This window comes from Haliotis rufescens, unplaced genomic scaffold, assembly GCF_023055435.1.
Source record: "Haliotis rufescens isolate VD_foot unplaced genomic scaffold, xgHalRufe1.0.p SCAF_8, whole genome shotgun sequence".
NCBI lineage: Eukaryota > Metazoa > Mollusca > Gastropoda > Lepetellida > Haliotidae > Haliotis > Haliotis rufescens.
The window spans coordinates 36,043,007-36,067,361 of record NW_025964372.1 but is presented as its reverse complement, the minus strand read 5'-3'; the positions used below and the strand labels follow the sequence as shown (position 1 = coordinate 36,067,361).

The following is a 24,355-nucleotide window of genomic DNA, read 5'->3' as shown; positions in this document are numbered from 1 at the left end:
AACAAGATAATGATTTTCTCCCCAGTTTATGTGCCAAGGCCACTGACTTTGGATACCTAGATAAATTCCTGAGTGAAACACACAGATAGTTCTAATTATACTTTAACCGACATATTGGATGTATACAATGAAGTGTCTGATATGTGTCATTTCCATTTTAGGTTCTGGAGACAATGTCAGTATTGTCCAAAACTGACATAGCACGACGAAAAACAAGGTAACATGTAATGTTTTGTTTATACAATGCATATTCGATTGAGATACCTGCAACATTAACATGATAGATTGCAGTTGCTTTAAGCAGCTTGAGGTTGACTTTGTAGGCAAAGTTATCTCCCTTGGCAAACATGGCAGATTGTCACATCAAGCCTTCTTGTTGATCATATACATGGCAACAGTCTTTTCACATGCATTGACTTCTTATGTTTACAAAGATTTCCGTGAAATGTCTTCTTTTTTCATAAAAGGTATATGTATGGGATTTAAATTAGGTTGTTAAATTTAAATTAATTCCAATTATTGTTGCCATGGTTATTGTTGACAGGAATTAATTGGTGTTCTTGCCAACATGGCCAAGGTCTGTGAAGTGTGAATAGAGAATCTATGATTGTTCTACTGGTAATGATAACTGATATAATCCTCCTTCTGTTTGATGACAGAATTCTACATTTGATGTCCAGAATTTATCTGAAGTGGCCTTGTGGCTTCATTATATCAGGCCTTTTTCATTACTGCAGTTGTTTAACATTCAGTTGTTGCTACAGTTTGGGATTAAATAGCATGAATAATGGTTAAGGAGGAAATATTGTTACTTCATTTGGAGAATCTGGAATCTGAAGCATAAATTACAAGCATACAATTACTAAGGGTAAAAGGGTGGTGGGGTAGCCTAGTGGTTAAAGCGTTCACTCTCCATGCTGAAGTTCTGGGTTTAATTCCTTGCATGGGTTCAATGTGTGTAGCCCATTTCTTGTGTCCCCTGCCATGATATTGCTGGAATATTGCTAAAAGTGGCATCAAATCATATTCACTCACTCACTGTGGCTAAACAGTGTTCACTCTGGTATGAATTAACAAGTCACAATTCTTTTGATTTCACAAATGGGTGGGTGAACTGTGCAGTATATGTTCCTGTGCAAGCCAATACTACATGTACCATATGACTGCCTCCGGGGTCTAGTGGTAGAGCCTCCGCCCGGAGAGCGGAAGGTCCGGGGTTTGATCCCCGGCCGCGTCATACCAAAAGACGTTAAAAGATGGTACTTGTTACCCTGTCTGGCGCTCAACTAGACTAACATTTAGTCTCTGAAATCTTATATTACACAATATCCTTCTTGACTCTAAAAATAAAAACAATTCTCTATGTGGAATAGAGCTAGCTTGAGATGGCTAGACTTGCTTTTGTATGCATTTCTAGATTATTATTTTTTCATAAAATAAATATATTCCACGGTCATGGTGCAGGACTAGCGCTCAACATTAAGGGGCTAAAACAAGGACTGGTCGGCTCGGAGTCAGTATACTGTGTCTGAGTGGGTTTTTTATGTTAAACTGCGGCATGGTATCTCAGTGAGCTAGCACTATAAATCGGCCGGTCCGGACTAGTACAAGCAGCCACACACACACACGTACATGCACATCGCTATATAAGTGCAATAATCTTGGACGCGACGTTAAACCCCATTTCACCTCACCTCACCTCATGTACTATATAAGGATAGTTAATCATGGAGTGTATAAGGAGTACACGGGTATGACAGTGATAGTGTTTTGTTTGTAGAAGTTTTCCTTCTGTATCTCAACATCCGCTCCATGAGCACCCTTACTACAACCAGATAGCGCTGCTAGCCACGTAAGTCAGTCACATGACAGAAACAAGCCTTCTCTGCTTGATCAATGCCTGGTTTGTACAGCATGCATGCTATACACATATAGCGTGCGGTTTGGACCAAACCATCCAATTCAGACATATTGTCTGTAGAAAGCATTGCTAGAATTTATTTTGTGTGTAACAGAGTTAGTTGACCATGCTGAAAGTGATACTAACAAGTATTACTAGTCCCACTGTGATAGGGGTGTATGAGTGTATCATGGCACTGTTGGTTGAGTTGCGTCACATGTCACTTGTTCAGTGACACACACACACACATGTAGGTATTTGTCCTTTAACACTGTATAATTGCTATGATTACTTGTATTATGCATTATTTTTTAAAGATAACTTCATGTACATCTGCATGACCTTTGGATGTGACTGATCATGCTGATTGCAGTATGGAATTGAACTGTGTCAGATCGAAGAAAAAATAATGCATAATAATGAGATTGTATTTGTCAGTTCATATATCATGTATATCATACAGGTGGATATGACTTTGTTTCAGTTCCTGACTTTACGCAATCATGGTAACCGCTTAATAATGAAAACATACAGCTTTGTGGATGACAACTTCTGGTGTATTGTATGTAGCGAAGTTTAGAAGTAGATTCTTACACCGTTATCAATGGAGTGCCTATAACCAACCCCTCCAGCTTGATAACGGTGTAAGAATTCACAGCATCTATTGTACAATTTATATATATAAAAGAAATTGTGGTGAGAAAATCTCCACAACAGTTGGAGGAGCAGGTAAGAAAGGGGACAGTCCCAAGAACAATTAACGTGAAGTGATCAGATTAATGGGGAGCTGATAATACGATAACGCTGTAAACTTGTCATATTCACCTGTGTGATAACTAGGGCTGGGTATTGGAGGTTTAAAGTGTATCACAATATTTTATCAGCCATATTGTGATATGTATCATGATTTATTCTAAATTTTGAATTCAAAAGCAATCTGATACATAAACATGATTAAGGAAATGGAACAAAGCAAGATGCTGGTACAACATAATGTTTACTCAGTCAATAAATACGCGGCCATCTTGTATGCACAATCTAGGGCATTAAGTCTATAACATTAAATACATGATAAAATCACTATTAGAAATTGCCGGATATAATGAGCATGAAAAAATGATATTGTGATACATATCGTGGCAAGAATGAACCTCAATATACCGATATACCGATAATACCACACACCCTTCGTGATAACTGTATGTCCATGTGATAACTAACCAGTCTTGTGGAGATGTCTGAAACTTGATGTCTGAAACTCTTGGCTCCTATTGGTTGTAGCGGATTCCCCCCGGATAGTCAGGCCCAGTCAAATCATTACACCGATGATCCTGACAACATCTATGGAGAGTTACCTGACATGGCAGTGTAAGTAAAGATGGCTCCTAGACCACGGACTTGGCATTTGTTGGATGGGAATAGGTCTTGTTTCCTGTGTTTACATGTTCTGTCAGTGTAATTCAGTTCTACAATTTGTAGCAATATAGGTACATTCAGCGTTAGAAACAAACAGTTTTAGTCCACCATGTCCACTTGTCCTTATAATGATAACATATGGCCAACCCCTAAAAAATCTCTACTTGTCCTTATGATACCTTAACTGTTGGGCAGTTTGGCAGGGACTATGGGACTAGTGCTAATTTCTAACGCTGCACATTGAGAACTGGTTCAGAATTATGATCCTGAAATGCTACCAGGCAGTGAAGACAACCATCACTGGATTATTACTTGTCCACAGCACAATTAAATAGTATTGGGCTAGCAGGTTGGCATGAATTATGGAGGCTGCCATACCTGTGCTAATGGGTTTCATCATTGTGGTGTTCATTACTGTGTGGGGCGGTGGGATAGTCGAGTGGTTAAAATAAAGCGTTTGCTCACTTCCCGCATTACACTGACATGACAACTGAATACTCGTGTGACATTAAAACCATGTCACTCACGTGAAACTAGTTGGTTGCACATATATTCTGTTTGCATGTGTAATGAATAGGCTAGCAGGCATGGATATTCGTGGGTTGTCATAAAGCATCTAAACATGCTAAAGGATTTAACCACAGTTGGGAACATATATATTTTAGCTGAAATAATTTTAAACGAATGATTAAAATGGAAGTTAAGTTTAATATTTGCTTTGTATGATGAGTTTGCTGCAGTCAGCATTGTAAGTAGAAGTTGTGGTAGACCAGTACAATCATGACACTGTATTACTTACCACTGTACCACTGATGTATGTTTGTGTCAGTGATATCAGTGTTAGAGCATGATTAGGAGGTAGATAAATGTCTGAATGATGTTACTGACTAACTGTTTCTAAAAATATAGTGTAATAAGAGAATAAAATATTCATTTTTACCTCACCTGACTGAAACATCAATGACCACATATCAGGTCTTGATTACTGAATTATCATGGAAAGACTGTAACATTGTATAGTGCAGGGAAAGAATGCATGTCATCGTATCCCAATTGTGTGAATCAATGCTCATTATGTCAATCACTGGATTATCTGGTCCAGGCTCAATTGTTTACAGACAGGCTGGAAGTGTGGTGTTAAACCAACAAACAAACAATAATAGGATGTACCAATCATCACTAAGTCACTTAACATGCTTAATGAGATGTGATGTGATGTGATAATACTGATATGTACCAATCATCACTAAGTCAGTGTACGATGATGTGATAATACTGATGTGTACTGGTGTGTGTGCAGTGAGAACGACCTCGAGGACACAGAAGAGCTGTATGACTGTGTGTACCAGGATGAGGAGGACAAGATCTATGATGACCTGTGTGGACTGCAAAGGGAGGAGCCACAGAAATCACAAGTAGGGGCAGCCACTCTAACTGTCACTACTTACATCATGTCAGCCTGAAAACATAAATGTTTTTGATTATGAGACCAACCCTACTCTCTGATTCTTGGTCATATTGGTATACCAATCTTTTCATGACCTGATGACTCTCCTAGTATACAGGTTCTCTTGTTACATTGTGTAATACCCTTACTTTCATGTTAGTTATATGAATAATAACATCAGGACCCAAAGGTTGTCTTAGAGTCCAGTAACGTGAGGATGGGTAACAATGTGTGACCTGGCTGTCATCCTTTGTACTCAAGACATTATTGTTGCTATCCCCGTTTTGATTTTTTACAGGCTTATATGATCTAAAGTACTGTTGGAAATGCTAGAAAAATGCTTTTTGCCCATTAAGAGAAGATAGAATGTTTCACAGACTGTTGCTATTGAAATGTCCAATACAATCTTACCTACCTGTGTTTTGAAGCATTTCAGTCACAAAAAGTCCTATCGACAATTTTACAGGAGAAAAATTAGAACAACACAGCATCTTCAGATTTATTCTTAGTCCAATCAGGGAAGTCTGAAACGGACTACAGAAGAATTAGTGGTGAAACAATACAGCAAGGTCACGATACAATATGTATCTTGATACAAAGGTCACAATACGATACATATCGCGATATTTATATTTACGTCAAATCACATGGAAATGTCTTGACTATGAATATTTCAGGGCACGTTCAAAAGGAAAAGCTAGCTGTAGGTAAATGTTTGTTGCGGCTATTTTTAGTAGAAAACTTAATTCCAACACATTTTGCGATTATTATTTTACTGACAAAAACCCTGGGGTCATTAAACATGACAATGCAACAGTTAGATAACATGAAAACTCACAATGCAACAGTGTATCGTTTCACCTCTAAGAAGTATGCGCACACGACTGTTATAACAATATTATAGTGGAGTCATCATAAGACATCTAAAAAACAAGTTGACTGGAGATCATTCTAGATGTCCATATTAGAAAATACCAACTTGATGCTGCATTTTCTGTGTCAACACTGCTCACATGATAAAGTTCCGGGGTAGAAAATGTCTTCAGCAAAACATGCTTGCTGTAAAAGGCGACTATCGGGATCGGCTGATCAGGCTTTCTGACATGATTGATGCATGTAATCGTAACCCATTTGTATAGATCGTTGCTCGTGATGTCAATCCCTGGATTGTCTGGTCCAGCCTCGAGTATTTACACACTGCCGTCATATACTGGTAGCTGGAATATTGCCGAGTGTGGCATTAAACAAAAAACAAACAAAACAAACACATGATGAATGTTGCATTACACATGCACAGCCATAGCCATGGTACCACTGGTACAGGACATGGAGTCTGTAGTAGGAAATGCATACAAGTTCTTTACATGTGACAGTGATAGAGGGAAACCTTTTATTAGTTATGAGAGGGTGTATTACCAAACTGTTCAAACTCTGGTGCTTTCATACCAACAAATCAACAGTATGATAAAAATAACAAAGAAGGTAGACTAAAACCATGGTACCATCAGGTAAAGGTAATCGTGTCATTATTTTGCGCGCTGGAACCTGTGATCTGAGGTTTATTGATGGATGTGAGCTCGAGGTGAAAAGCATTTTTCTAGCATTTCTGACAGTACTGTAGTTACAATAATGCTGTTATGACGTATTTCAGTCATTTAGATTGTGAAATGAGATGTATCAAATTATTGTATTGTATTTAACGTATTGCTGTAGCTGAGTATTGAGGTTGCTCTCCATGTTGACTGTCCACATATTATTTCAGCCTGTGCCACTGACCAAGCGTGACCACTGTATTAAGGAGATGCTGGACACAGAGAAGAACTATGTGGATGCCCTCACCATGGTCAACCAGGTACGTCATGCACCGGGCTACAGTCTCGGGAGGTAATACTGATATTGACTAAGATCTGAGGTGATAGTGAGTTTAGACTGCAGCCAGTAATGCTGTTACATCTTACATGTATATGTCCCATGTACGTGGTAACTGATTCTTATGTCTTGATTGCAGCATTTCATCAAGCCCCTACATGCCTTTATTGCCACACAAGACAGAGAAGTGGTCTTTGCCCACATAGAGGTAAGTGGTGTTATAATGAAAGTATAGAAATGTTGGATCAATTGGAAAAGAAAACATTTCACGTGTTTGCCATCATGTCTTGAATTTTTTAAATAAATTGATACAAACTACTCAAAATAAGTTAAAGCACACTTGATTTTTTCATATGACTATAGGTAGTCTGTCATGTCATGTCATGACAAATTAACAATAATCATAAAAAATTTTGTGTGTTCTTCCCCTGAGTAGTATATTTCACACCTGTGAAGATCCGGGGTGGAATAGGTCTTCAGCAACCCATGCTTGCTGTAAAAGGCGACTATCGTGATTGGGTGGTCTGGCTCCCTGACTTGGTTGATGCATGTCATCCATCCCAATTGCTCGGATCAATGCTCATGATGTTAGCCACTGGATTGTCTGGTCCATATTCGATTATTTAAAGACCGCCTTCATATAGCTGTAATATTGCTGAGTGCGGTGTTAAACAACAAACAAACATTGAGTGAGTGAGTATGGTTTTATGCCGCTTTTAGCAATATTCCAGCAATATCATGGCAGGGGACACCAGAAATGGGCTTCACACATTGTACCCATGTTGGGAATTGAACCCGGGTCTTCAGTGTGATGAGTGAATGCTTTAAACATTTAGGAGAACAACATTGGGAGGGGCTTAAGCCGATTTTCTCGGCATATGATTTATTATGCTGAAATGTTTACACTATTTGATATCTTTGTCGCAAAAACTGTCAAAACATGTCAAAACTTAAAACTTAACACTTACAACCTAAGATGTTAAGATCAAAGGGAGACTGCTCTTCAAACCTCAGAGGCCAAACCTTGTTGATAATTTTAACTTTCTATAATCTTTATTAAAGTCACAAATGTGATGCAGAAAAACATCAACATCCTTGCACATCAAAATTAATGATATTAAAACACAAAACGGTGTCGAATAATGAATTTCTGTACCAGAATTTTCATGTGAAATATGTGAGGTTGATTTTGGAAAATCCAAAATGGCTGTTACTGATGGTATACGGTCTCATTTTAGGTCAGTAACAACCATCTTGGATTTTTACTGACGGTATACAGGCTCATGTGGGGTTAAGAGTTCTGCTCTCTGATTGGTCAATCTCGCTTTGAGGCATAATAAAAACATGTAGCATTGCTTTGGTTACAGGAGCTCCTGATTGTCCACCGATCATTCTCCGCCGATCTGCTACGTGCTGTCGAGACAGGCAACCCCACCATCAGCAGCGTCTTCGTCAACTACAAGAAGAAGCTGCTCATCTATGGAGATTTCTGTTCCAACCTCCCAGCAGCTCAAGAAATGATTGACAAAGTCTGTGAGAATGATGTCATCCGAAATAAAATAATGGTGAGTAGTGATCGTGGGTATGATTCGATCAATCATGTGTCTGATCCACATGCAAGATTACAGCATATTCTTTACTGTGTACATATGTGTCATATCGGTATGGAAATAAGCCCAGTGAAGATCCCGGTTGGGATTTGTGTTCAGCAACCCATGCTTGTCACAGCGGTGCTGTTGGCTTGAAAGGGATTAGTGTTGTTGGTGCGAGTATTACATCGGTGGACTGCCGCATCGGGACAGGGAATATCGCGAACACATGTTTTGGAATGTTCACTGACGTGTAGGCACTGGAAGGTTCTGTGTCCATCAGGTTTTATCTCTAATTGTGATCTGTTTCAGGAATGTGAACGGAAAGCCAACGAGGGCAAGTTTAGGTTGCGGGACTTGCTCCATGTGCCAATGCAGAGAGTGCTCAAGTACCACTTGCTGTTGAGGGTGAGGCACAGATTAGTGGTACAATGTTTGTAGTGCTAGAACCATCAGGTCAGACCAGTCTCTAAAACTACTTGTTTACTTCTGCAAGGACAGGGTTTTATCTAGGATTCTAATCCTGCCCTGGCAGACAAACTGGAAAAAACTCAAATAAGAATGTATTTTAACATCTCGGTGCAATAGTGTAAAACTCGGGACTTCGCTTGGAGTTTTGCATTGTCAAAGAAAACGAAATGTGGTTCAGAGTTCTACATTAAGATCCTCTTTAAAATCTTTTGTTTGGCTTTCTGTTACCATGGTAACATTGTAATCAAATCTCCTTATATTTCAGGAACTCATAAAGAACACAGACAAGTCAAACCCTGAGAGAATAGACCTAGAAAAAGGCTTGGAGGCCATGCAGGTGGGTGTAACTCATGAAGATTTATTCAGCTCACCAGTGGAGATTCGGAATATCTCTCCTGTATCCCATTCTTCATTGTATCATGGCTGGATAGGTGCTTACTCCATCAACTCACTCCATAAGTCATGCTAGTGTTGTGGCAGCTGACTCTCAATGTGCATTTTAACACTGAGTACATCTTCCCGCGGCAAGGTTAACAGACTTTAAGAGGCCAGTTTCTACCCTTGCCGAACCAGGTTTGATCAAAGCTTTTATGAGTTATGTCCCTTTTATGTCCCTTCTATTGACCAATCAGATTCCACCTATCATATCACCTCCATTTGCTTCTAACAGAATGGCGGTACCCAGTCAAGACGAAATGATCGATGATCAAGCTCTATATTGTAATAGAACAGGTCTTACCTCGCGAGGTGCATCAAATCACGTGAGCACCTTGATTAAAAAAGATTTGGAGAATATCTGTTGGTATCTGTCATCCTTTGCAATTCCTTCAGTCAACTGAAATCTGCACGTTGAAATCCATATTGTTTGCAAACCTGATGTCGATTTCGTAATGCACAGACTTGTTAGTCCAGCCAAACTAAGGTGGGAACTGGACTTTTATAGTCAATTTACTCCCTTGCCTCAGGAGGATGCACTGAGTAAAACTGATGCAACTATAAGTCATTATGCAAAATCGAGAAAAAATATATCAATCATAACATGGATAAAATAGAGAAAGCAGTTGAATCAGTTGATTGCAAAAGTAGTCAACGAGACGTGAAAGTCACACACCCCTAAAGGGCAAGTTGATTCTACTTCTGGAACCAACAGATTTGAGTGATTTCTCCTTCACATTATTTACATATCCTGTAGTGGTGGAACGATACACCAATGCATCGGTGGATCACAATTTTTTATTTCTTGCAGCAAGTATCGATCACAGTCGCACACTAAGTAAAAAAATTCAATTCTGACCTTAAATGTTTACTTTGAAAACCGTTCCACTAAACACTAATCAGTATTGCAAATTAATAGTGAAATACTTTTATCCATTGCGCCATACTTGTAAATCATCAGTGTTCCAGGTATATTTAGCCATGTCTATGAACAAGATGGCTTACGCACCACAGATAAGAGCACATGCAAGGATCGTGATACATATGGAATCGTGAGTAAGGTATCGTGATACGTATTGGATCACACAGTTGGTGTATCGTCCCAGCCCTTATATCCCGTCTTACTGAAGGAAGTAGTCTGGTTATTTTCTGCTGAAAGGTGAAGGCTGTTGAGTGATGTTGGGTTCTGTTTCAGGATCTCTCCCTATATGTGAATGAAGTGAAGAGAGACCACGAAGCTCTACAGCTCATCGATGAGATACAGAATAGGTACATGCAATTATATTACTATTGCTCAGTTTACTTTCTGGGCTTAGAAAAAATATCATCACTGCTGAGTGTATTGTTCTCTAAATGTGTGAAGTACATCGGAGAAGAATGTCATGTTTCTATATTATCTTCATCAAAATAGCAGTGGCATTGCCTTTTGGTTAAACTGTTAATTGCCGTGCCCTGGGTCATTTCCCATGCAGAGGTACAATGTGTAAAGCCTGTTACTGGTGTACACTGCCTTGATATTGCTGGAATATTGCTAAAGGTGGTGTAAAACTACCCGGAACGAAAACTGCCAATAGATCTATCCCTTCTTGCATAATCAGAACAAGATGGGGTAGAAAAAACCTTAGCTGATATTTCACCACTCCCATAGTATAAGAAGTAGTGTGGGCAGGCAAATTAGGGGGAACAAATTTGGGATTTTAAAAAAGTCCTTAATTCTTCAATTCAGATGTATTTTAACATGGCATTTTATGCAGTAATGTAAAACTAAGCATAAAAACCTCTTCGTCTTTTTAGTCCTGAATGATAAGTCGCCTCTACAGAGCCTTTAATATCAGTTATGGCTATGTTAACATGAATTATTCCAATTCGGGAATTTTTACTGACATTTCTTGAAGACTGAGGGTTGAATTTCGGCCTGAGAGTAGGTTAAGACAAGTCCCTGCACCATAAAGGATTTCCTCTCCTAGGATTCACAGTGCAATGTATTTCTGTATTTCAGTTAGATCTATAGTAAGTTTGGCAGTCGGAACAAATCCCGCCAACCGAACCAGTTACCATGGTTACATCGGAAACAAATTCATAAGTGTTTTAATGGTGGCCATGGGTAATCACTGGTCCTTCACTGAATATCAATGGAAGATTGCTTCATTCTGCATGAGGAGTGGTCTCAGTTTTGTTTATCTGGTATGATTGACTTTAGCAATGTGATTGTGTTGTCCTCTATTCCAGAGCTGGACGTGATGGTACGTAGCACCCAGGGGTGTTGTTGATTGGAAATTTTAGTGTTGATGTTTACTCAAAGATATTATGATATATTGATTTATGATGTCATTAATTATTCTGTATCTGTAAAGATAAAAATTACCCATGTAGGTCTGCAGTAAATCACTTTATTGCAAAGTAGGAACTAGGCTCATCCATTTAAAATGAAATAGAACTTTTAGATTTTTCCTTATTGTCAAACCTTTACTGTTTGTTTTCAGCATTGTTGATCTGCGTATGGTAAGTAGTCACTTTCCCATCATGCATCAGTGTGAGGGTTGATATGGACAATACTTCCCTCTTGGATTATATATTCAATATATCAACCCCGTTCACCGGACCTAGCATGGGCTTAAATTGGAAAAAAATATGTAATATATTTTCGATATTTTCATATGGTTTCGATGGTTTCATAGTAGTACATGTGATCCAACTGTATTCAAGGGTTGTGTTGTGTCAACGTTTGATTCCAGTGCGTGTCATGGTTTTAATGGGAAGACAAATGATCAAGAGTGTAGTTTATCTGTGTTGTAAGCTTCGCATTTCTGAATCTATGTTGCAGCTCATTATGGTTAGATCTTAATTTGGTTCACATCTCACGTCTCTTCTGATTGGCCTAATTTAGAGTATGCACAGCCGTCATTCAACCTCATCATCATCGCTTCCATCATCCTCGTCATGTATCAAGATGCCCATGTGGAGTAAGACTGATCCAGCTGTGCATACTCCGAGTCAGGGACCTCCTTCACTAATCCACCGTCATTGTTGTAGTCCTATAAGTTGATCATCTGGCCATCCACCCATCAGCTTTCCTGTTTCTCTACATCACGGTTATCACTGACTCCATCTTCAGTTACTGTTAGTGGCTTGCATGATACTCCAATGTATAACAGTCTGGATGTCGGATAGACCTTTCTACACTCTTTTTCTCCCATCATGCCACTGACCCTCCTTTACAACTTCATGACCTTGACCTTCCATTATGATCTCATGACTTTGACGTTGAAATATTTGTTTTGTTTAAGCAGACCGTGACATTAACCTTCATTGTTTAGTGACCTTTTTAACCACAACACAAACCAGTAAACTGGACTAAACATTTATATACATGAAAAGTTTTGTAGTATTCAGATTTGAAAAAAATAGATATATTCTTCTTAGGGATGTCACGATTCACCAATACATTGATGCATCAATATCCACAGATGATATGATGCGTGACACACACATTCCTGTATCGATTCATATTTTATTCCTGTAACGATGCATATTTCAATCCTGTATCATTTCACACATGGACCGATTCATTCATCTTTCATATATTCGGGCACACATCTAAGGTAGTTTGCGAACAGGGACTCTACTATATATACTTTACCACATCAGCAATAATTGTATCGTGACATCCCAAATTTTTAGTATTAGAGAAACTATTAGAAACTAAGCTAGTCTGATACAGGTTACATGTACATATCTACGTACAACTTTATGTCATTAATAACAATTAAGACATTACCATTGTATCTTCACACAAACCACCATATAGCCATTGCTCACTTATTTCCACACTCCCAAAACATCTCCGCCCCATCCCTCCACTGTCTCCAACCCCCTCTCTACCACATCTCCAAACCCATCCATCCATCCACATCTACAGCCCCACTTACACCACATCTACAGACCCAACCACCCACCCACATCTACAACCCCACCCAACCCACATCTAAAATCCCACACACACTACAACTACAGCCCCATCCACACCACATCTATAGTTCCTCCTACACCACTTCTACAGCCCCCTCCACCCATTCAAATCTACGGATCCACCCACTCACCCACCCACACCACATCTACAGCCCCACTTAAACCACATCTACAGACCCACCCACCCACCCACATCTACAACCCCACCCAATCCACATCTAAGATCCCACACACACTACAACTACAACCCCATCCACACTACATCTATAGTTCCTCCTACACCACATCTACAGCCCCCTCCATCCATCCACATCTACAGACCCAACCACCCACCCACATCTAAAATCCCACCGACACCACATCTACAGCCCCATCCACATCACATCTACAGACCCACCCACATCTACAACCCCACCCAACCCACATCTACAACCCCACCCACACTGCATCTACAACCCCAACCACCACATCTACAGCCCCACCCACACCACATCTACAGCCCCACCCAGACCACATCTACAGCCCAACCCACACCACACCTACAGCCCCACCCAGACCCAACTACAGCCCCAACCACACCACACCTACAGCCCCACCCACCCATCCACATCTACAACCCCACCCAACCCACATCTACAACCCAACCCACACCACAGCTCCAGCCCAAGTTCTTTGCTCAAGCCCCACCTATGACGGCTTTGAATATTTTATCTTTCTTTCATAGCATTTGGCGAAGCTAGCAGGACAAAGGCCCACGGAGGTTTGTCGGTCACCCACCCAACTGCCTGTCTGCCTGCAGAATCTGCTGAATTAACTCACACTAAACATGTCTCTCTTGTCTTGAATTCGTACATGCCGCCGCCTTCTGCATTGCTAAATTAGGACAAAGACACCTTCAAAATGGAGAAATCAGTATCAAGCCAAACTGAAAACTTCCTTAGATTAACATTTCCATATCTTAGGAAAACAGTTAATTGACCCTTCATGGTTTTATCTTGGGTAAAGTATTTGTATATATGTAGGAGACACTTTTGAAACTGAAAACATTTTAACCAATGACCTGAAAATTTGGCTCTTAAGATGTCATATTTTTCAGGCATCACTATATTTGTACAATGTATATGACAAAATTATCATGAAAATTTCTAAGCTACAGAATTTGAGGAAAGTCATTTGTCAGGTGAAATAGAAATGTTCATGGCTTGTCAAATATATTGAAGCTATCATCATGAAAATAATATAGTCACAAAAGAAATTTGTTTGAGATATCTGAATTTCTTAGCAATGCAAAAGAAATATATACTTATTCTCCTTTGACCTGTGAATCTATCTTTAACAAGTCTGAAAGGACCATGCTCGTCTGTCGCTTGGAATGACAGTTACCTCCCTTACTGACTGTGTAGTTATCTCCCTTGTTACTGCAACCCATGGTTTGTTCTGTAGATTGTTGACTGTGTAGTTAGACTTTTGTTATCAAACTAGTTGTTCAGTTTCTTGTTCCTCCATATTATTATTGCATTGATTAGTACAGGGTCCAGACGATGCACAAATGTGCGTCCAATATGCACAAAAGTATAGAATGGATGGAAATAAATATTGCATCCAGAGGTACACACGTAACATTCATAGTACCAAACTTGTCACACGAAATATAACGGTCCTGTTATTTAAGTAATTATCAAATCTACAGTACAGTACAGTACACTACACCATTTCATTACTTTACAGGACCCTCATATTTCCTGTATTGACCCATGAATTTAATAAATGGGGGGCCCCTTGACCCCTAGTTTTTTTTAAAGTAAAAGGTAAACCCTGGATGAGAATATATTTGTATGCTTTCTTATGTACCTGTTTAAGCTCATCAGGCAAACAAAGCCATGGAGAGTTGATGTTGTTATTTGTCTGTTGTCCACAACTTTATACATTTTCAAACTTTTCCAAGCATTCTCTAACACACAGGATTGATGGAACTGAATCTTTTTCAAAATGCATGAGAATTTGTTGATTTGTTAATTTTAAAAATTGTCTTTCAAATATGGATTTTGGTAATTGTTTTGGATTATTCGCATTAGGTGGCCTGCTTTAATGTACAATTTTAAGAAAACAAAATTAAAATTATCCTGTTCAAACCAGCTACATTATATACACTCAAGAGGAAACGATATGATTTTCAAATATCAGAGAATAGACAAAATAGAAATAGTACATGGCAATTCCACAATAGTGGCATTCTGACAAGTTAGTATTAATAATTATATTATTCTGGTACACAAAACTGTCAAGGCCAAACCAATTTATAATGCTTGCATTAAAGATTTTCCTGGTCAAAATGCCATGAGTTTGCATTGGGTGCTGTTGTACAAAGTGATCTTAGCGCTAAGGTGATCGTAACTCCCATACCTTAACATAGACTTATGCCAGTCGTAGTGCTAAGGTTGTTTTGTACAACGGCACCTTGGTTCATTTCAACCTATGCTGGTCGTGAGAGGCGACTCACATTATCCATCATAAGATTGTCTAGTCCCGTCTCGATCTTTACAGGCCGCCATCATATAGCTCGAATATTGCAGAGTGCGGTGTTAAACAACTAAAAAACAAATGTTGACCGGAGATGTTTGTTAATCCAAGGAAACAGCTCTGGTTAAAACAGTTTCGTTACTCACCTACCATGCACGTCAATACAATTAGATTTTCACTTCTGCTATGTAATAAGGGGCGGTCAGGTAGACTAGTGGTTAAAGTGTTCGCTTGTCAAGCTGAAGATCCAGGTTCAATTCCTGACATGGGTACAATGTGTGAAGCTTTTTTCTGTGCAGATTCCAGATTCAAGAGATTCCAGTGATTTCTCCAACTTAAACCATGTTATGGTTCACATATAATTTCTCTATTATTTTGCATAATGACCTATAGCTCCCTCAGGATTACTTGCACAAAATCCACGTTCAGAATGACCAGTGAATTCCTAGCTCAAAATTAACTGCGACAAAAATAATGTAAGGTTATCCTAATGGTTTAAGGATATAGAAGAGAGGTCATCATAACGTTGAAGGCTGGAGATGAGGGGTCAAGATTTACATATTGCTTCCTGTTTCATGAAGTTTGATAAACCAAAGGATTCTTCTCGTCATTGGACTGCTCAGTTCATTTACTGAACATGCTGAACGATTTTGTGGGTAATGTGGTATCCACAAACTTGATTGTTTATCGGTATGCCAGACCTGTTAACTTTGTCCTGTTTATGCACCATTTTATTCATGACACGTAGCCTAGATGCTTCCTCGCTCTGGGCACTTTTCATGATCATGATAGGCGTGGACTTGAAAAAGTCACCTCTTGTTAATGCTTTGACGTAGAAAGGTATGCGGTATATTCATTTAAAAATTATAATATCGGATCTTTTTATCTTCATAATATTTTGAACAAATGGTATTCAAGTGCCATTTCATATTTAATTCGTATTTCTTTTCTTGAGTTGAAATAGATTCTTAAGGTTAAGTTTTTACGATTATTTGTGTGTCTTGTTCTTATTGATTAACCTTGTAGATGGTAATTTAGTGCATAGAGACGGAGAGCATTCTAGTCTGACATTTGTAATCCTCATCCTGGCATAAACAAGCATGTTGTAGACTAGCAACTGTTGGCCTGACTTGATGTAGCATTCTTGAATATGTAGTGTATTTTTTGGCCGTAAGATTGATTCACACACCATATTACTTTGAACATTTATTTTCAGAGGTACAAATATCAATGACAATTTTACCAAATTTTATCAGAATTTGCACTTTGAACCAGAGAAGAGAAATGTTTTATGTGGATTTAATGTAAATTCTTTGTTTATTTATTTATGTAGATTTGCTTTGGGTGTTTATGTAACAATAATTGGACAGATATTCTTCAATTTTCAGAAGGGATAAAAAAGAGTGTTTATGTTTCACCCAGTAAAGGTATTTTTCTCCTTTATTCGTCTCTAATGGAAATAGGTTTATTTCATTTACTGAAGGTTTTGTTTTTTCAGCCTGCAAATACATCACTGAAGGACTATGGTCGCTTCCAGAAAGACGGGGAGTTGAAAGTGTTGTCCCATATGGACAGTCGAGTCCGGAACAGGTTGGTGTGGAAGACCCATGATCTGCTCCCTATTGACTGACCCTCCCTGTAAACTAACTGGGGGTTGTCCGCACTCTTACTGGCCATCCTACAGATACTTGCAAACACCCCCAAGTATTTCATGTTTTGAGGAATTGATGAACTTTTTCAATTTAGAACTACCTCTTAAAAGTGTCCTATATAAGAAATATTTCATTTGTCAAAACAATGTTACTGACTGCAGTCATATATGCAAAATCTGCACCACAAAAGTAAAAAAATGTTTCTAAATGAAATTTTGTTCAATAAACTGATTTTCTTAATAGACAATTGACTATGACCATGTTACATGGCCATAGAGTTGGGAATTTTGCATTTGCCATTGAGAAGTGTCCAGTAGTGTTGACTGATCCTACAACACTAACATCCAACTTATGCAGTAGTGAATCCATAGCTGGCCTTATGGCCAAACATAAAGCAGGCCAAAACACCATTTTATTTTCAAAGTCTGAAATAGATGCATCTGTCCTGCATACAGAATATTAGATATCTACATGAAATGAGTCCAGTTAGTAAAGTTCTTCCCAGTCTGAGGATCATAAGAAAGATTGTTAAAAAGGAAGGTGTTTTTTGTTTTGATTTCTGTAGTTTTTTCTACTGACTCAAGTCTGTGGCTTCTGATGTAACTGATATTGCTGTCATGCTAGGATCTGTAGCAATATTGCTTCACTAACATCGTTATGGCCTCCCTCCCATTATAAGTAAAACTGGTTCTTGATCAGTATATAACATTTCGTTGTAACAATGCTGCTTTCTGTAGCGTGGTATCGAGTTATCCTGCCAGCTTCCTGCTGCTCAACTTCATGATATACATGCTACAAACAGTAGAACACTTGACTTTTTAATTTGACTATAGTTTCTGTCATTAGCTATAATCGGATGTACTTTTACTTCTTTTAAGTAGTATTCATGATATATGTAATTATATACAGAATATATACAATTATGATCTGCATGACATATACAATTATAACTCGTTTCAGTTGTCAGTACTAGTGCCCTGTGCACGTGGACTTTTTAATTAGCTATAGTCATATGACTAAATCGGGTGTACTTTTACTTCTTTTAAGTAGTATTCATGATATATGTAGTTATATACATAGTATATACAATTATGATCTGCATGACATATACAATGATAACTCGTTTCATTTGTCAGTACTAGTGCTCTGTGCAAATGGAGTGATATTTCAGATTATCAGAGTTTTGTTGCCATGATTACTTCCGTCATGTTAATTGACTGTAACCATGGTAATGGAATCCCAGATTTTCCCTGATCGTGATCCTTGGAGATTCCTCCCACACTAACATGACACATAATATAACTGAGATACTGTTCAAAGTGGAGCGAGTCCAGCTCACTCACAACAATAGGATATTTTCCTATATAAACATGAAGGTCATGTAGTCATGTAGACAGCATCAAGTAAGCCAGCTTTAGACAGTTGTGATAGAACGTTAGGGAGGGCCACTTTGTCAAGTTGCTGTAACTGGAATACTGTCCATTTGTGTTCGATAACGCCTTACTGATAGTAGCCACAAGTAGTCATCATGCAAGAGTGTTGGACTAAAACCAAGGCTTGAGTTACCTCAGTCAGTGCCAATAACTTTGGAGTCTACCACCCCAGACTTGGCTCTTAGCATCATTTTGGGTACATTTTGTGTTGTCATTTGGACTATTATAAGCTGAGGTTACAAGACCGAACAGAATTTACTAGACTTGGGCTTCAGACTAGTGGCTAAGGTATTACCTCAATAGAGGCACAAGACTCAAACCAAAACGTAAGGTGAAATTTGTTTAAAGTCCTTAGCCCATGTTGTTTATGTGCCAACTTTAATTGTATGATGCAAATCAATCATTTGAAGACGACCTTAATCGAATTACACAGAGACAATGCCTCAATTTTTCATGTGGCACTGATCATTTGCTAATCTTGCCCCATGTCGTTGGACGCGACGTTAAACCCCATTTCACCTCACCTCACCACCTGCCCCATGTCGGGCATCAAAGTCTCCCTTTAAAACAAGCATGGGTCCTGTTTGTGTTGTGAAATGACACGTCTATACCAGCACTGTAGCTAGAGAGGGAAGCACCACACTAGAGTAGGCACCACAGCTCCATCTGAATGTTAGACCCCATGTATCATCATAACCCTAGCTTAGTCACATTCACATCAGGAAACTGTATTGTGTATGCATTGTATTTGTGTTTTATTTATTTGTCAACATTCACATCAAGTTTCCTATCATGCACTGAGTATGCATGACAAAACCTGTTTGTGATATTTTTTAAAGGAATTGAGGATGGCTAGGTTAAATGTGTAGTGGTCTTGTGATTAATACTTAAAATAATGTACTTACCGTGTCTGTGAGTGAGATAGTCTGATGATCAGTGTTTGACAAATATGCTGGTCCACGAGTAAATGACAGTAAGATCATATAAGAACTTAAGAAGAGTTGTTTCGTGATGGAGGTAGCCAGACTGGCTAGTGGAAAATATGAAATGCCAGTATGCTTTAATATACTTTTATGGAAGCCCTACTTTTACAGAATGAGTTGGCAGAAGTTGCTAGACTATTGGCAATATTACAGTGATTTATTTTGGTTTTTGCACTAAATGCCCCTGGCAAGCAGCTTTGAAAAAAGTCTTTCTTTGTTCAAAATTGAATTTTTGAAAGTTCTTATTTTATTAATTCAGAGGTATTTTTTATAGTTTATGTTGAGATTGCTTTCATTGCAATAATGTAAAACCAGGTATTAAGACCTCTTCCTGTGTATTGTCCCCGTTATCAGTGAAATGCAGGTTACCTCTACATAGTCATAACATTAGATATTCGTTATTACATGAATGGGGAAATTTATGATTCCAATTTGGGAAGTTTTACTGACATTTGCTGCAGACTTGGGGCACAATGTCTGCCTTTGATTGGGTCTGATAAATCCCAGGTGTAAAGATGCGAAAATAGGCAATGCTTTTTAAAACTGAGGATATTTAGTTGTCCTGCAATTGTTCTGTGGGCTTCCAGAAGGAATTATGTTTGTCAAACACTGGTCATCGAAACTACAGGTATTTTCACACTGATCAATAACAGCCTTGAAAAATTGGAGGATACAGTGTCAATTCTAGAATACATGATTCTAAACATAATGTGGTATTTGACAAAGAGGAGAAAATACTGATATGAATCTTTGAGATCAGCTGTCAGCTTTAGTATCATTAGAAATAGGAAAAAGTAGGAACGATCGGCATTTGAAAGTAGCAGATGTTGTTGAGGTATATCTTGGCCTATCATTACAAAAAGAATATTTCTAATATTGTCTGTAGAAAAAAACCTCTTACAATGAGATAATGAATTTCTTGTACAGGGGATATCAACGGTATTATCAGATTCCAGCTGCATCACAACCCATTGAGAGTTATCTCCACTTGATTTAAAAATATTCCATATATGGAATCAATTATAATATCGTCAGTATTTTGCTGCCATTTTGTCCTATGATGAGAAAATCATAACTAAGAAATATTTAAAAATATATATTACAAACACTAAATTTTGCCTCACAATATTTTGGTAATCATGCTAAATCATACATGATGTTTTCAGTTTATTCTAAAATTAAGTTCTTAAAGTAATGGAACATTATTGTTTAAAGTATCTTTGCAAATAAAAATGATTTTAGAACCATATATTATCAGTAGCTATAAATGTTAACGCAATTAGATGTGTTCGTCAAACACAGTAACAGTTCATATCGTAGCACCCTATGCCTGTTATCAAACATGTCTCGGCAGAACAGTCAGGATCCAACACATGTGAAGGTGACTTACCAGTAGTCCTTTTCTATGAGTTAATTCAACTAAAAAATGGAGTCCAACCGCTTATAAATAACATCCGAAAATAATAAAAGTTATTCAGTTATGTCACAAAGAAATGTAATATTAGTATAACTTTTGTGTGAACATATTTTTCCAGTTCTTAGATTCATAGTTATTAGATTAATAAAAAAAATGCAAAATAAAATAGGATTGTTTTTATGTGTATTTGCTCTTTGAGAAATGTTGTGAACTTTTCCGATTTCTATATGAAAATATCTGTTAAAATATGAGAACCTTTAATCTTTATAAGTTTTGTGTGAACTTGCCTTGTGACAAAATGTAAGCAGTGACCAAATATGTATATGTTAAGAACTGATAAAAAATGAGAAAGTTTCACTTTAACAGGGGGGCTGCAGAGAAAAGGTAAGCCATAATACACATGCTGAATAACACCTCTATAGACTCAATCCTGGCATCGCTAATGCATCAATAGAAACACTCATTGACTACATAGTACTTACCACTAGAGTTTCCTGGAATATCAGAAATATGCTGAAAGTGAAAATTATTTAAGACTATTTTCAGGAGTTTGCATGTTGCTTGTTTTTGCATGTAATCCCCTTTCCTGAATTGTTTTGATTTATTTGTTTGTTCATGTTTTTTATGTATTTGTTTGTTTATGTCACATAATTCTAGTATTTGAATTTCTGCTTGTCAACAGAGAATGTTTTCAGTTTTGACGCTTGCAATATCACCCTATCCATTATTATAGGTTATTTATATTTTTGCTTAGAACCCTGGTTAATAAATCAAGCTAGATTTTTCGTGGATCGATGCTCATGATATCAGTCACTGGATGAACACCGTCATATAGCTGGAATATTGCTGAGTGTGGCGTAAAACAACCAACCAACCAACCAACGGTGAAAATACCTTGATTTTTTTCTGATTAAATCCCATCTCAAGTTACCTGGTAAATTACCTAAATTATATATGTCTTTTCAAAGTTAAAGGAAACAATTTGTATACAAACAAGTTATAGTCAGTAAACATAGGATTATTTCCCATGTGACGTCAATGGTCATCTGTTTCCGTTCAGGCTCCAGATATTTTTTGTGCCTTGTGTAATCATTCACATTGGGTTCTCGATAGTTCCTTTTGAGCATTCAATAGTTTCACTTCCTTGGGTCCAGTCTATTGGGTATTGTTATCCAGATGTGTAGACATTCTACAAATAATTCTGCTGTACACAAACAACCCACCATAATAGAGTTATGAAGAATAACTTCAATACTTTACACAAATACACAGCTTGTTTCACTTCTTAGAATTGAATATTTCAAACAATTTTTTGCATGGCCTTGAATGTTTGTGAGGGGCCTTAAAATGTGTAAAAAGTCCATGAATTTGTAACTGAAATTCTGTTAAGCCCTGTTCTAAGAGCTGAGACATCTCCATGACAGGCATTAAGTATTCTGTCAAAGAAACAACACTCTACAGTTGGAGGAACCCCTATGGGGGAACAGACCCCCAGTATATGTTTGTTGTAAGAACTGACTGACATGGCCCCAGGCTGATTGCCTTCATATCCCCCTTAAGTGTGGATTGTTGATCATGCGCTTTACCACTGTTTGAGGGGGCGGTCGGGTGGCCTAGTGGTTAAAGCGTTCGCTCGTCACGCCGAAGGCCCAGGTTCGATTCCCGACATGGGTACAATGTGTGAAGCCCATTTTTGGTGTCCCCCGCCGTGATATTGCTGGAATATTGCTAAAAGCGGCGTAAAACCATACTCACTCACCACTTGTTTGCCTGGCCCAGACACAATCAGTTTTCATTCACTATCAAATATTTTATCTCTCACACAGTCTGTTTATTAAATTTAAGTTTATAAACTATTTTCTTTGTCTTCATATCTGAATAATTGTTTACTTTTCTTGCCTATTGCATGGTGTGAATTCGGTTAAATTCGCCATCACAAGTTCTTGCGTTTAATATATGTACAGATATTTCTTGCTCAGATTTTATCTAAATTTCAACAACAGTGGGGATGTGTTTCACATCCTGCAATAATTCAGCCCTGGAAATGGGTTCAGATGTGAGGTCACAGGGTCAGAGTCTGAATACCAGCTTATTATCCTCCCTGTTAACTGGTTGATTGTCAGCTCAATACTTGATCATGATTAATATGCATCATTTTCAACTAAATTTGAAGGTCTTTCTTAAGGACAAGTCAAGATTGATCAGTCAATACTTAAACTAACATTTATTGGATAATAACAAATATTGATGGAGTAACCAACCTTGTTGACAAGTCGTATGCAAACACAAGCAACAAATTCTGTCAGCATGGTCAGTATTAAGCTGTTCATGGCTCATGTAATAATGGTTCCAACACATTCAACCAGTTGAGCACAGATCTGTAAGGGTGGTTGATGTTGAACCAAGTTTGCTGTTGAACACCTCTGTGCACTTGCCTCATAGTCATATTGCTGTGTATCGCCTCCCTAACTATCAGCTTCACTTCCTGTGGCCTTCACCTTCTCTGTCGCAATCTCAATATCCATGACTAATATTTGAGTGTGTTGCCACATTGCAATGACAAGAGAATGTCCAATAAAGTCAGACTAGGAGATTAGGACTTGCCTACTGACAGCTTCAGATTAATGTGAAAATAACCTATGAAAACAATGAGCCAGCTTTAAGACCATGTTGAACATGTTGTATGTATTCCCCCCAAATTTAGGATCATTTGGTTCTCCAGCGGACAATGATATGGGTCCCATTCCAAGAGTTTTAAGATTGTTTGGGTGTGATGTCATATGTTAGCTCTATCCTTCCCGTACTTCTTCATTGGCTAATGCGTTCGCTCGTCACGCCGAAGACCCGGGTTCGATTCCCGACATGGGTACAATGTGTGAAGCCCATTTCTGGTGTCCCCCGCCGTGATATTGCTGGAATATTGCTAAAAGCGGCTTAAAACCATACTCAGTCAGTCAGTCAGTCATTGGCTAATGATAGTCATAGTGCTAAGATCACTTTGTGGAATGGGGCCCTAGACCCTTCGCAGTCTGAAGCACTGCGCCAATTTACCTAATGAGTCAGATTAATAGTTTTAAGATTGTTTGGGTGTGATGTCATATGTTAGCTCTATTGCTTTCCTGCAACCTTGGAGTGGGGATGGAGTTTTTAAAATGTGTGACCACCATCACTGTTCATGCCATCAACCCCCGGTCTGTTCATCCCAGACTCCATTATTTACACACCACCATCATGTAGCTGTGATATTGCTGACT

The 24,355-nt window shown here is 38.3% G+C and overlaps 1 protein-coding gene across 9 annotated transcripts in view; it reads left to right on the top strand.

The window, feature by feature from the left end:
- LOC124141805 (guanine nucleotide exchange factor VAV2-like) overlaps positions 1–24,355 on the top strand; it is a 103,817-nt gene that overhangs the window by 42,337 nt on the left and 37,125 nt on the right. For 4 of the 9 annotated variants that reach the window (XM_046509932.2, XM_046509927.2, XM_046509933.2 and 1 more), the window contains exons 5-17: positions 162–217; positions 3,182–3,268; positions 4,617–4,731; positions 6,526–6,615; positions 6,772–6,840; positions 8,000–8,197; positions 8,534–8,629; positions 8,958–9,029; positions 10,323–10,396; positions 11,611–11,629; positions 13,821–13,856; positions 17,115–17,206; positions 21,468–21,485. In XM_046509932.2, coding sequence (XP_046365888.1) covers positions 162–217; positions 3,182–3,268; positions 4,617–4,731; positions 6,526–6,615; positions 6,772–6,840; positions 8,000–8,197; positions 8,534–8,629; positions 8,958–9,029; positions 10,323–10,396; positions 11,611–11,629; positions 13,821–13,856; positions 17,115–17,206; positions 21,468–21,485 — 1,022 coding nt within the window. The remainder of the gene's footprint in view (positions 1–161; positions 218–3,181; positions 3,269–4,616; positions 4,732–6,525; positions 6,616–6,771; positions 6,841–7,999; positions 8,198–8,533; positions 8,630–8,957; positions 9,030–10,322; positions 10,397–11,610; positions 11,630–13,820; positions 13,857–17,114; positions 17,207–21,467; positions 21,486–24,355) is intronic. The other 5 variants (XM_046509935.2, XM_046509930.2, XM_046509937.2 and 2 more) reach the window with 3 other exon arrangements.